The following is a 14,494-nucleotide window of genomic DNA, read 5'->3' as shown; positions in this document are numbered from 1 at the left end:
TCATAAACAATCGTTCAGATCGTTATTTGGAATATTTCGAGCTACGTGATACGTATTTAGTTATTTAGCTGTCAAATATATATTTCGTACAAGTGCAATTGTGTTTTTGCCGGTGATTACGATAAATACGCTCAACGAGTATCGGATTTTTTTTACGATTTGATAAAGTGCAATGTAGTACCATTAGTTTTGATTAAATAAAATTAGATAGTATACTGATCTTGCATAATTAAGTGCATTGTCTGGCGACAATACTAACGACGAATTTCCTTCCTATACATATAGGCAAATATGTATACCATGTTCAGTTTTATTGCATAACTTGTGCCATAACAGAGATGTAAAGTGTCTGTGAATTGTTAAATATAAAAGTGGTTACAAAACAGAGATGTAAAGTGTCTCTGAGTTGTTAAATATAAAAGTGGTTACAAAACAGAGATGTAAAGTGTCTCTGAGTTGTTAAATATAAAAGTGGTTACAAAACAGAGATGTAAAGTGTCTCTGAGTTGTTAAATATAAAAGTTGTTACAAAACAGAGATGTAAAGTGCCTGTGAATTGTTAAATATAAAAGTTGTTCCATAACAGAGATGTTCAGTCTCTGAGTTGTTCAATATTCAATTTCTACATATTCTCATCATATCCTTCAATCCGTTCAAAAGTTATAATATTTTAAAGATGCAGAAATGTTCGCTTGAAATTTCATGCGTATGTTTAAAACATTTATAACTTTTGAACGGATTGAAGGATCTTAATGTTTCAAGTTGCAAACAACGCGTGTTTCGATGGAGAATATGTAGAAATGCTTTATATATACCTATAAATATTTCATTATCGAAATAATGATTCTTTAATTTTATGTTGAGGGACAATTTGTGAAAAATTCGTGTATCGAAATTGCACAGATGTCGCTCGGTCACTCGTGAGGGTCCGTGCTCCTAGGATATAAGAGCCCCCTGAGGCGTTCATCGGCGAGTTATCTCCCAACCACCAAGCAAGATGGACCGTATCGAGATGAAGAATTTAATTGAAGATTTCCATTCAATCAAAATCGAAGATGGCCAAAGAAGATGGTTCACGAGCAGCGGCCAAAGGACAAACCGGTCTTTTTAAAGACCAAGAAAATCTCATTTGTGGGAACCACTAAACTGAACAACTTTTCTATTTAACAACTCGGAGACTTTTTACATCTCTGTTTTGGAACAACTTTTCTATTTAACAACTCAGAGACTTTTTACATCTCTGTTTTGGAACAACTTATGTAATAAAACTGAACATGGTATATTTTTGCCTATATAGGCGAAAAATATACAAATACAAATTGAATTTATTGAATTGATATTACGTAAACGTTCTTTGCTATAAGATCAAAAAATTATTATTTGAAATAGTAGAACAATTAGAAAATAAATCGTTTGAAAATAATTTCGAAAGTCTTACTTGATAAACTATATTCAAACGATTTAATTTCAAAGTATTGTTTTATGTCAAACATGATCAGGGGGTCTTGAAACGTGTATTTACTTGTCAATTTTTCATTCATTATGAGCTTTGCTTATATATTTGTGTCTAGATAACTTGAATTTAAATTCAAATGGTAATGAAAAATCAATGACGCATGTTCGTACATTATTTTTTAATCCTGGACTCGTTAATGGTACTTCTCTAAGATTAGATAAGGACAGTAATGGGGAAGAAAATTTAGTATCAGTGCCTTCTGGTTCGTAACATTTAAGCTTTTTATTACAGTCTCTCATCATGTATTTCATAAAACCTCTCCTTCTATTCATTCCTGATTGCAGAAATGCATATATAACTCTAATAATTTTTAAACTTATTACATTGCTCAATGGATAGGAATAATTCTCTATTTGTACAGGACAAATATATAAACGTCGAGCCAACAAGTCCATAAAATATGCAGGATAATTGCCCATAAGAAATTCATCTACAAACAAATTAGGTACATTAGCTAGTGCATTAGTGGTAGCAGATTCTGACCCCTTTAAGCATGTCTAATATTTCAACTTCGTTTTCTTCCTCTTCTTCTTCCTCTTCGGATGATTCAGTCTCCATTTTTATCAGTTTCTTCCATGTACATTAGACTATTAACATCTGCATCAAATTTAAAAATTCTGTTTATGGAATGTGTTGTGGCACGAGCTGCATATTCCTGTGAAAACCCCAATGGAAGTAAGCAAGTATTTCTGTAGATGCATTTGTATAGCCATTTTTTGTCTTACGGTTCTAGGTGATCTACATAGTATTCCAATGACTGCTTTGTCCAAGATGTAAAATCCGCTCAACCATTGTAAAGTTGCTTCTATACAATACTGTCGATTACTTTACCTTTTTCTTGTTATTCGTCGTAACTTTAAATAATGAAAGATGTTTCTAAATGTACCACGTTTTACATAATCATTGCCTAGTAATATTGCAGCTAATGGTAATTGTCCAATGTATCAAATGGTATGTACAATGTCCTAAACACATAAAAATCTGAATCATAACTCGATACAGGACAATTCAATATCCTTGCTACAGTAGCTATAGCATTATCAGTTTCGAATAAGCATTGCACATGACGAATATTCTTCTTTCTCGTAACATCTTTGAAAACTTCCTAAATATGTAAAGGAAAAAATTTCATTTTCTGTTGACAGATCGGAGAAAAAGATGATGCTGTACGAATCTTTTCTTTAGTTCTAGATATAACTGTTTGCAGTTTCTTATCCTTGCAACCGCCATCGATCAAAACTAATGGTACTACATTGCACTTTAACAAAACGTCAAAAAAATCCGATACTCGTTGAGCGTATTTATCTTATCGTAATCACCGCCAAACACACAGTTGCACTTGTACGAATTATATATTTGACAGCTAAATAACTAAATACGTATCACGTGGCTCGAAATATTCCAAATAACGATCTGAACGATTGTTTATGAAAATTGTTAAACCTGGAATACCCATTTGAAACCTATTTATTAATTTACACTTTTCTTAATGTTTCATATCACAAACTAAGTTCGTTATGCGTATATCAATATTAGTTATTATGCATTTATACATAGGTTGCATGTAACAGATACTTACACAAATTTTGTGTCTTTCGTTGTTTTATTTGAATCAAAAGTTTGTTAAATATTATACTTTGACTACTTGGATAAATCAAAGAAATACAAGAGCTGTGCATAATGTTTTTGCATTGATCTTTACGATATTACAAACCGGTATAATAAAAAATAAAATTAGATAGTATACTGATCTTGCATAATTAAGTGCATTGACGGGCGACAATACTAACGACGAATTTCCTTCCTATACATATAGGCAAATATACCATGTTCAGTTTTATTGCATAACTTGTTCCATAACAGAGATGTAAAGTGTCTCTGAGTTGTTAAATATAAAAGTTGTTACAAAACAGAGATGTAAAGTGTCTCTGAGTTGTTAAATATAAAAGTTGTTACAAAACAGAGATGTAAAGTGTCTCTGAGTTGTTAAATATAAAAGTTGTTACAAAACAGAGATGTAAAGTGTCTCTGAGTTGTTAAATATAAAAGTTGTTACAAAACAGAGATGTAAAGTGTCTCTGAATTGTTAAATATAAAAGTTGTTACAAAACAGAGATGTAAAGTGTCTCTGAGTTGTTAAATATAAAAGTTGTTCAGTTCATTGCATAAGTTGTTCCCACAAATGAGATTTTCTTGGTCTTTAAAAAGACCGGTTTTGTCCCTTGGCCGCTGCTCTTGAAACATCTTCTTGGCCGCCATCTTCGATTTTGATCGAATGTAAATCTTCAATTAAATTCTTCATCTCGATGCGGTCTGTCTTGCTTGGTGGTTGGGAGATAACTCCCGCGCGAGGGCCTCAGGGGGCTCTTATAACGTTTCAAGGAGGACGGACGATGGTCGCCCCCAGCGGACTGGCTGCTGATTGGCTCGTTGATTCTTTGGCTTGACTGCATAAAAGTGGACACAGCTGGGCAACTCTTTTCAGTACTCCTGGAGCCGCCGGGGGTACTGTCACGCGTTTTTGTTTTCTGTTTCAGATATCTTCTGCGATGCTGACCAGGAAGGAAGGATCACCCTTTGGTTTTGGTATAGATACAATTAATATTAATATAACTAATGAAAATATTGTGTTTTTCTGCATTTTTATGTATATAGGTATTTTCATATTTGGGTTCTTCGTTCATCTAGTTTTATCTATATTCATTACATCGTTGGGTTGATATTTTTCAATTTATTCTATTCTATCTTCGTCTCGCTTTCATCGTTGGTTTGTTCTTTTACGATTTATTTTGTTATTCGTCTTGCGCTTCGTTGGTTTTTTTAATTTTCAAAATTAATCTATAATTCAAAGTACACATCGTTGGTTTCTTTTTTTTCGAATGATTCGTTTCGTTAATTTACTTCGTTGGATTGTTCCAATTCCTTATTTCAAACTAATTTGTTATTTAGGTTTTATTATTTGTCTACATGTACACATAACTACTAATTTTTATTTCAGTTTTTTACCAGATCAATTTCTAGGAGGAGGAGGAGATCAATAGATGACGTCGGATTCATCGGGATTTACACGTAAGCGATTAATTTTAAGGCGCAGCGCGAATGTAAAAATTAACGTCGAATTTTTCTTTTTCCTTCTTTTCCTTGTTTTTCCGATGTTTCCTATATTTCATTAATTCACATTAATTCTCAATTCCACCTACGACGTTAATTTTCAATTTACATTGTATATTATTTTATTTACTGCGTAGATTGCCAAGTAATGAATTAATTAATAGCTTATTTTCCAGTCTCGTTTCCCCGTTTCTAGCTCCGGTCACCGCTGCTTTGATGTAAAAAGCAAGTGATCGGCCGTTTAGATGGTTCGAAGGGTCGGTTGCCGTCCTCTGGTGAGACAATTCTAGGGAAAGAGTCATCGGCCGTAGAGGGGACCTGTTCCTGTCTGCGGTAGCCCCGACTCAGGATCTCTCTCCTGTGTAAGACGTCCCGGGTTGGGTCCTACGGGCTCCCAGCAGGACGCGTTGGAGAAATGGGGAACCCGTGTCTGGTGCGTCGATTCTCCTCCCCTTCAATTGGACTTGCTAAGAGGTAACGAGCTGCCCCTTTTGACCCGCTATTCGGTACGTGTCGCACCTCATGTTCCTACTGCACTGCGCAGTATTGTGTCGCGTTTCGTCGTGTCGCGTCTCCCGCAATTTACCTTCCTCCTTTGTTTTAGAAAAGTAATTACTTGGCATCTTTTTTTTTGCGTAATCTAGTTTCTAAGTGTGTAAAAAGGAAGGTCGATCGAACTTTGTTCCATCGATCTCACTTTGGGTCTCCAATCGCAGCAACCTCCTCGTGGTGAGACCTGGTAATCGGTGTTACCTTTCAAGAAGAACTTCTTCATTATGGGTAACACCGAGCTAATGGCTGCGAATTTAAAACAATATAAATTTCAGTTTTAATCGAAATCAAAATGAAATGTTGTCTAATACTTTTTTCTAGGTATTCATGAGCTCAACTTCTAGAAAAAATTTCAATGATATAAGTTTTACTATTGTAAAAGTTATGATCGTTTGAAAATTGACAATTTTTCTGAGCAATTTGTCACTTTACGACGTTAAGGAACAACTTTTCGAATATTCTTAGAATTTCTACATATTCTTCACCAAAATACGCGTTGTTTGCAATTTGAAACATTAAAATCCTCCAGTCCGTTCAGAAGTTATAATGTTTTAAAGATACAGAAATGTTCGCTTGAAATTTCATGCGTGTGTCGGCTTTCCCCTCCACTCCGTCGGACGCTGAGGAAGTTCATCTCGATTTTCATCTCGATCGAATAAAAATACCTAACTGCATTTTTCTTATTTATTATTTGTTCCATTATTGTTGTGAACTACTTAAGGCAATAAAATTATGTCTTTTTTTTTCTTGTTTTCTTTTATAAACATTCTTATTCACATGGAAGTTTACAGCTTTCTGCATAAAAATGAAAATTATACAGAAATTGTATACAGAATCGATTCAGTGTACTTGTATGGAAAATTTGAGACAACAAATTTTTTTTTAAGTGTCCAAAGACAGTTGAACATTTGGAGCGATTCAAGATGTTTCTTCATTTGCATATTATCTGCAGTACGCATCTGATTCACCTACCTACTCCATAAATGTTTAAACATCTTCTCTCCTTACTTTCCAAGTCACGATTGTCAATCTATTAATTGTGACTTATCAACAAATAGTTATTGTATTTACAAAAAATATGTTTACAGAATAAGATATTTGTGGCCTTCACAGCCCAAGTTTTGACAATCGATACTGGTTGAGGCTTATACCCATATGCTTTAACCAGTATCAATTACGTTTCCAAAATTTATAAATCACGTAACATCTATATTTATAGAATCAATAACAACATGAATATTCGTGACACGTTATAAACGACAAATAATATATCAAAGAACGTATAAGAAATTAATTAACGAGACGCAGTAACGAATTTAATCTTTCGCGTCATAATAGCACGTCACAATATAATTTTCTTAAACCGAATGTTGGATCCGTGAACCATTAAAATATACTCCGAACATCGATATTAATATTCAGTTCTTGAACTTATGTACTTCAATATTAAAAACTAGATATAGTTACGGTTGTTTTGAGACCGAAGAAATATACTGTAATCTATAGTTTAGATAAAATGTGCCAATCACACTTTTTTTATCGAAAGTATTTCGGCACAAGTACAATAAAATTAAAACTTGTGTTCGTTTCCCTTTTGATTTCTCGCTTGAAACACTGATTGGCATAACAATGTTATGAGTTCTTGAATTTTCGTTAAACTTTGAAAAATCGTACCACCCGCACTATGTATTGTTTACATATTGGACATTCGGACATTTGTTTGCCACAATTCAGACAGCATGCTATATGGCCGCATTCCAAAATCACACATTCGACCGGTTCATCCCAACAGATTTTGCAAAGATTTTCATCCAATATTTCCTTGGCTGTCAATAAAATATACAGTTACAATTTCTTCCTACTTAAATATCGAAATAAATAAATGTATTTTGTGTAAAACAGATCATACCTGTTTTCGACTGTTTATGTTCTTGCCATAATCTGGACGCTCTGTCCAACAGTTCGCGTCTTTCTACGCAACCTTTATAGTCTACACGATTTATACTTAACAAATTTTTTAATTGCTTTACAGATAAATATTCCAATTCCGATAAATTATTTATATCGGATAGCTTTACATGGTCTGACCACTGTATGGAAAAAAGAAAGCTGATATAGATACTTTTGTTTCATGAAATTATAATACCTCGTAGACAAATAGCCCGCATTCTAATTAGTTATTTTTTTACCATAGGAATATTTGTAAATGTATCAGAATGGTGCTGTGTGCTGGAAATTTCTGAAATTTCAACTTCTTCTGAGATAACAGGCTCTGGTTCCTCGTTTGGACTAGAAGTACTTTCAGAAATATCTATAATTTCATCTTGATCGATCCTCATACTACTAGTTTCTTGCCCTTGATCATAAGGTTCATGTTCTTGAGCATAAGGTTCAGGTTCCTGAACGCTAGGCTCATGTTCCTGAGCACAAGGTTCATGTTCATGCTCTCGAGTACAAGGTTCATAGGTGTGTTCGTCTTCTATGTCTACTAGTTGGCTCGAAGCAGAGCTACTACTGAAACTAAATCATTATAGAATGCTTTTACAGTTTCTATTTAAAATATACGTGTAAGGATTTTTTAACTGTAATTGTAACAACACGCTATATTAAACCACTGGCACAGAATTTACAATATTAACATTTCTAACCAGCTAAAACTTTACAACGTAACGTGCACCGTCCGTGTATATTTTCTTAATTCTCAAGAGTATCGAGATTAATCGAGAAAAAGTTTGCAAGTTTCTATTTGTAATATCTCTGCTTACATTTGCTACATAATAAAATACAACGTACATGTTCTGTGCCCTTGTGTTCTCTGGGATTTCTATATTTTTATAATCGCTATTACCATTAGCAAATATCATCACTAGTTCTATTAAATCTTCTTTTTCTGGAAGCAAAAGAGTTAAAAATATTTTCGAGGTCCTGCATTAATTAAACAATAATCTTTAACCCTTTTGAAGCGGGAATAGTAACGACGGATGGTTACAGGTCGCCAGTAGTATCAAAAGGGTTAAAAATTCTTTGTAGAACAAAACGATTACATTTTTACAGAGTACACAGATTATATTATAATGTTAGAACTCCAAAAACATGCTTAATATCGTATACATACCGATGCACCCTTTGATGGATACCTTGTTCCCCAACAGATATCTCAGCAAATCTTTAGAGCGCATTTGCATAATTTGGTTTCGCATCAAAGGTCTTTGCGATAATATACCACAACTGGTGCAGTTTAAGGTCTTATGCAGTCGTTTGATCACACATGCGGAACAAAAATACCTCGAACAATCTGTACATTGTTTCTGGATGGACAACACAATAGAAATAGAATAATTTTTGGCGACAAAGATACGTATTCTATCATGGTTCTCACCTTTCGTGTGAAAAAATTGAATTTTACGTTACATGCTTCGCAAGCCATGCCGTTTTGTACGAATAATGCGATAACGCAAACGGTCTTCGTTAAACAAAAGTTCAAAGGTTAGGTTTACACTGAATCATGAAAATACACACCGTACACGTTATAAATATTAATACAATGGTATATTATAAAAAGGAAAAGGCTGAGAAATATTAATTAGAATTGACGTATTTCGCTCTATTTAAATTATCTCACTACCCACCTAATACAATGACATTATAAACCAAAATGGAGATGAATACCCTCCCTAAAATTTTATCAGAGATGGCGCAACTATATGATTCACGACGAATTTAATCGCAAATTACTACACCGTAAAAATTAATCTCAATGTTAACGTAAGTTGTATGTACTTTATTTTTGCAATAATAGTCAACGGTTTTGTTCAATTAAAATATTATTCCTATTTGTATCCTACATATACGTATTATGAGTCTGATATAAGGGTAAATCATTAAAGTCGTACATGATTCGAGATTCTTTATCAACTATAGTTGTTACTTGTTACAAGATCGACTTAGCAACGTAATCTAAATTATATTTATACAAAACACCGTTGTTTACGTGTCGGAAGTGCGATACGCACACGCTTCAAGTTGAGCTAATAAATCGTAATTAGCGTAATCGTATTCACTGAAATGCACATCGGTGAATCGCATTATTAACTAAATAATCTGAACGGCTAAAGGATATTTATTGTTATCGTGTATAAGACGACGTCGAAGAATAATAAATTGCTAGAATTAATATGGCGATAAAAAGTCGGGCGCATATTTGCGCGCAACGTAGGCCAGAACAGGCCGTTAAAGCGTAAAACGCGTATTTGGTTTCCTATCAAGTCGAATGCGCAGTTTCTTTCCACTTTGTTTTTAAATTCAAAGGATAACGGGTAAACATTAACAATTGAATATGTTTCGAAGCCGCGCAAATAAATTTTGAAAGGAATCGGAAGCGCGAGCTGGCCGGTTAAAATATTTTCTTTTCGACTTGCGAATGGTTGGCATAGTTTCGAGCAAATGGTACAATTAGACCTACATCGAAGGGTGCATCGTGCGTTTCGTATTTTGAGAAAATTCAGTTTCGTCCCGTGTTCGTTCGGTAGATTCGGCCGAAAAAGAACGCTGAACTGTCTCGACTGTTTCGCCAGCCACGGTATTCTCGTGAAAAGAGTCCTTCCTGTAAAAAATGATACCACCAGTGTATAGAACTCGATACGTATTCGTTTATGCTTACGTGTATCTGTTCTCGGATGAACGAAACAATGATTTTGGACAATCTTTGAAGTATGGCCAACATTCTCCATGAAACTTTCCTCTGTTCTCAGCTTCGACGTAGTCCTTTAGGAGGTTCGAAAACGGTGATTTACTAGCGCTGAAAAAAAAATTTTTTTCTTTGTCTACATCCGTCTTTTTTTTAATAGCACACATCTACCGTAAGCTTACGTGAAAAAAAGCTTGAGCATTTCTCCGATCAGACCGAAATTGCTCAAAGGGTGTCCTTGAACTTCGCAGATCGCTCTTAATAGACACGCCTTTCCGTTCAAACCGAAATTGGCAAGCATATCCTCGGCGGTGCCGTACAAAAGCGCCCTTTCGCCACCGTAAAACGCGTTCTTCGGCGCATCCTCGATCGCTTCTCTCTTGCTAAGTCCGCGCTTCACGAAGGACGCGATAAACTCTGCCGTGGTCGAGCCTTGGTCCCTCGCGGTAGCATCAAATGCCGATGGCAAAACGCCGTAAGGGTTTTCATTGTCGGTGAGACCAAGCTTGTCGAAGTCAACTGCAACAAGAGGATGGGGATTAAATTAAAATTGAAAAAAAGAATTCGATATCGTTTACTCACTGGTAAAGGGGAGGCTGATGGTCATGTTGCTGAGAAAACCATGAGGTGGGTATCTAACGAACGGTAACGCCAACGTCGGTGTTATCGTCATTATCGTGCCTGGCGGCAGAGCTATCCGGCCGTCGTTGGTTATCCAAAAGAGCCTCTTCTGTCTATGATGAGAGTATCGCGGATACGAGTTTCCGTCGCCGCCGCTCTCGACATCCGACGACTTGAGGAACAGAATCAGTCCAAGCAATGCCACCATGCTCCTCCTCTTCTCCATGGTTTTTTTCTCCTCCGTCGATACGGAGAAGTTTTAAGGGCAAAATCGGCGCTCACCTGGAAGAAACGACTATAAGCTTCTGCCTCGCGCGCATTTATCTTTTCGCCGGGATAGAGAACGGTTAACTCGAAGATGCAAGGTATAACGAAGGCGTGCGTTTCATCGGTAGCTAGAATATGCAGGACAAAACGAAAGCGGGTTAAACATAGTACCATGGAAAGGATCGCGAATTAAGGAAATTTCCGTTAGGTGTGTACGTAGCCAGCGCTACGGGCATACAGTATGCGTGGTACGTATCGTTAGGGTTTCTTAACGCGACGGAGAGGATCGCCTCCCATTTCAAGGTCCCCGGTATATCAAACCACGAATACGAAGTATTTGAATTCAAAATCAGCGTGGTTCTGCTTTGCACGCATCTCGACTGACAATCCGTATTCGTAACAATACCATGAGTATCGTATTTGCGTCGCTTTTGTCGCGTTAAATTCTTTACGATTAGAGCACACTCGATCGTCGACAGGCAAAAACACGAGGAGAACGAAAAGGTAGGTCAACCGAGCGGCGTAACGTGGAATACAAATTCTGACCACCATATGTATCCACATGTAGTCCTGCCGACATTCCTTGATCACCGTCGACGCGTGCATTGAAATCAAAATCGAATCAGAGACCCACTTGAACGATCGAATCCGGTGCTCGATTTCCGTACATTTTTTTTTTTCTTTTCGTCCGAACCGTTAAGCCCGGGCGTGGAACCGGGTCGTGGCTAAAATCGTCCATCGTTAAGCTATCCTTGTTTTTTGGCTTCGATTATCGTCCATGCGTGTCCGAGAAGGATTTTTTAACTCTCCGATCCATCTTTTCGTAAGCTTCTCGGCGATTTCCTCATTTTTCTCGCGTTTCTTCGAACCGCTACGCCCTTCCGTTGTCTCCCGCTCCTTTCCACTCTCTGTTTCTCTCGCGAACACGTGCGTACATTTCACCCTCTTTTAAGTTTTCTTTCGTTAAAACGAAATTATATCGATTATCGTTCGAGAAAATAAAAATTCCTCGACCAATCGGGGAAACATCCCCTCTTCGTACCATACCGTGTTTAACGCTCGGGAACGTATGAAGGACTTAGATAAGAGTTGCACACTTACGATGTTAGTCTCACGTAGAGTTTAGTCCGTTCGAGTCTCGTTAACAATTCAGAGAAACAGTTATTTTATGAATTATTTCTTTTTTTCCGTTTTTCATTTACAACGTACGTAACACGTTTTGCTTGCTAAAAGGTCTTGACTGGTCGATGGATGAAACGAAATAAGTTTGTTTATAACGATGTGCGATTAAACTTAAAAAAAAAAACGACGTGGTCGGGGCTGTCGGCCCGAATACCGGCGGGAGTCGAACAAGCTCAGGGTCCAGGACTCGACTTCAAAAACCAGTCGCGAGTCTAACTTGTTTTTACATCTGTGTACGAGGAAACATTTAACTCGTATATAATCTTCGTTTCGAAAAGGCTGGTAATATTAATAATCGTACGTTGTGAGAAAGAAGTCGACACAAGTAAGCACTTTAAACTTACAACGTGTTGAAATATTGTTTACAATCGGAAGAACCCTACTACTTGTAAATAACGCTACTTTGATTAGGAATGCTGTAAAGTAATACACCATATTATCGAATCTTTTTATAGGCCAAAATCCCGGATAAAATCGGCAAGGCAGAGCCAATAATTAGGTAGTACGTTAGAAAGGTAAACATGGTTACGAGTGTAGTCTTCGTAGAAAATTCTGGAAAGTGTATAGAAACATTGAAAGCTGATCGTTGCACATGCAAGTACCTTAAATTTGTCGTGGATGCGGTATTTGTTTCGCGAAGACTATACCGCCAGAGAACGGTCGTTGTACGATAACTGGGCTAATTTTGATGCACGCTGATTAACAGGGCTACGGCATAATTGCACACACTACGGTTTCTTTGCCGTTGCTAGAACGAAAATCCAACAGCTCCACGTCCCACCTTCTTCCTCGGATCCTTTAACAATAAGTTTACGAACGATTATTGTACAATATCTATTTACGGTAAATAAATAAAAGCATACGAACGCGTACTCCGATGGGTGTGCGTCCGTTTCTTCGCGTAAACGTAATTCGTGGTTTGGCACACGTGCATGCGCGTACAGCGCGCACAAACCGTCACAATTTTACCGTCACCGTCGGCTTGTCGAGCCAATGGTTGGCTCCTTGCCTTCAACAATCGCAGAAGGACTGACTCTCGGTCTCGAACTGACCGAATAGTCCGCTCGACGACGACGTACCGCGTTTTACGAGCCACACGTTATCCGCCGTTACGTTACGTTACTTCCCACTCGCGCGTATTCCTTTCTTACTCTTGACTTTCATTCCCGCCATTTTAATATGCAACACGACCCCTTCGTCTCTTTACCCTCCGCTTCCTTTTTCCGTCACTTATCGAGTTCCGCTCCCTTGTTACAGTTCTCTATACCGATATATCGCAGATCAAAAACTAATATAATTAATTATTAAACGGAGACGAAACCTGAATGGACGATGAGTAGGAACTCACGTACACGCGACAGCGGCTGTCAACAGCTAGTAAAGTCATGTAGACCTGGGCTATTTTAGCGAACAGCACCGTACAAAGCAAAAGGACGAGGCTAATTCGAGCTAACCGGAAAGAACGGATGATCCCATGCCAAAGAATATTGCATACGTTAATAATAAAATTCACAACGTACTTTATTGTAAATCTGCGAATCGAACAATACAGTATTACTAATTCTAAATTACTCGGAGAACCCACGTGGGCGAGTGACCGTGCGTAATCCTGACTCAAGTCTATCGAACCAAGGAATCCATGGATAAACGGTGGTTAATCGAAACAGTCTGGATTCTATTAAGTTCGCGTAAACAGCAATCTCTCGTTTTCACAGTGAACAGAAACGAGAGGAATCGCTAGAAACGCGCTGCAAATAAAGTAGTGTCCAAGGGGCAAATGAGGACGTTGTGACGTTCATACGCGCGCGGGATACATACAATAAGGCCGCGTACGAAAGAGAAAAAAAAAAAAATGAGACAAAACAATGCGCACTTTTATCGCCAAAAATAATAACGTTACCATGAAACAGAATTACTCCCTAGTTAATACCCGGTGACATTAATGTTACGCTCTACATAGCGTCCTTTTTATGGCACCCGATATTCGCATGTGCGGTTCAACTTAAAAAATACTAAATTTTAATCAAACGTTGTATCACTCGTTTTCGAGTCCAAAGAATAATCGCAACTACAATTTCCTCACGGTGTGTTCGGCTTTAAATGAAAAACCCGTACATATATGTACACAAATGTATATAAACACATATGTATATTTGTGTACACATATGTATTTGTATTTGTACGTATACAGGATGTTAAAAAGAAGCTGTAACAAATTTAATATATATATGTATAGTAGTCGCTAAAATGAGTCAAGAATGTCCTAAGGAAATACAATAGTATTTTCTATAATAATAATTCTATTTTCACCCCAAAATGCTATAAGCAAAACAAGCACCTTGCACTACCGGCACATAAAAATCAGTAATTAGTTTGGCAAACTTTGTTTACGAAACTATCTTATCCTACGTTGAACATTCTTTAAGTTTTAATAAATTAATTGAATGCTTACGGCGTCAAATTCTTGAATTCTTCTTTTTATCACCCTGTGCATTAACATATATTTTTTTTGTTTTTACTTCCTTCTCCGTAAAAGCACGACCAGTGGAAAACAAAAA

The 14,494-nt window shown here is 36.8% G+C and overlaps 2 protein-coding genes and 1 long non-coding RNA gene across 6 annotated transcripts; all 3 read right to left on the bottom strand.

The window, feature by feature from the left end:
* Positions 1-1,718: 1,718 nt before the first annotated feature.
* Positions 1,719-3,219, bottom strand: LOC122399194. Its single transcript, XR_006259250.1, has 3 exons — positions 3,096-3,219; positions 2,242-2,621; positions 1,719-2,171 (listed from the first exon to the last, which is right to left on the bottom strand). It is a non-coding gene; the product is annotated as an uncharacterized LOC122399194 (long non-coding RNA).
* Positions 3,220-5,910: 2,691 nt separating this feature from the next.
* LOC122399192 (E3 ubiquitin-protein ligase RNF34) lies at positions 5,911-8,846 on the bottom strand. 4 transcript variants are annotated; one of them, XM_043399679.1, is made up of 7 exons: positions 8,809-8,846; positions 8,559-8,677; positions 8,295-8,487; positions 7,973-8,069; positions 7,369-7,699; positions 7,089-7,269; positions 5,912-7,005 (listed from the first exon to the last, which is right to left on the bottom strand). In XM_043399679.1, the coding sequence occupies exons 2-7, from the start codon at positions 8,604-8,606 to the stop codon at positions 6,833-6,835; spliced, it is 1,023 nt and encodes a 340-aa protein (XP_043255614.1). In that variant the 5' UTR covers positions 8,607-8,677; positions 8,809-8,846; the 3' UTR covers positions 5,912-6,832. The 4 variants fall into 4 exon arrangements, with proteins under 4 accessions (XP_043255616.1, XP_043255617.1, XP_043255614.1 ...); XM_043399680.1 differs by having other exon boundaries at positions 8,559-8,642; positions 8,809-8,838; XM_043399681.1 differs by lacking the exon at positions 8,809-8,846 and having other exon boundaries at positions 5,911-7,005; positions 7,369-7,693; positions 8,559-8,794.
* Positions 8,847-9,366: 520 nt separating this feature from the next.
* Positions 9,367-12,836, bottom strand: LOC122399193. Its single transcript, XM_043399683.1, has 6 exons — positions 12,804-12,836; positions 12,539-12,732; positions 10,449-10,769; positions 10,049-10,385; positions 9,840-9,977; positions 9,367-9,782 (listed from the first exon to the last, which is right to left on the bottom strand). The coding sequence occupies exons 3-6, from the start codon at positions 10,711-10,713 to the stop codon at positions 9,638-9,640; spliced, it is 885 nt and encodes a 294-aa protein (XP_043255618.1). The 5' UTR covers positions 10,714-10,769; positions 12,539-12,732; positions 12,804-12,836; the 3' UTR covers positions 9,367-9,637.
* Positions 12,837-14,494: the final 1,658 nt, after the last annotated feature.

This window comes from Colletes gigas, unplaced genomic scaffold, assembly GCF_013123115.1.
Source record: "Colletes gigas isolate AHSC1104 unplaced genomic scaffold, ASM1312311v1 Colletes_gigas_Sc00012, whole genome shotgun sequence".
NCBI lineage: Eukaryota > Metazoa > Arthropoda > Insecta > Hymenoptera > Colletidae > Colletes > Colletes gigas.
Note: the sequence above shows the minus strand (reverse complement) of the source record. Positions and strands in the feature narration are given on the sequence as shown.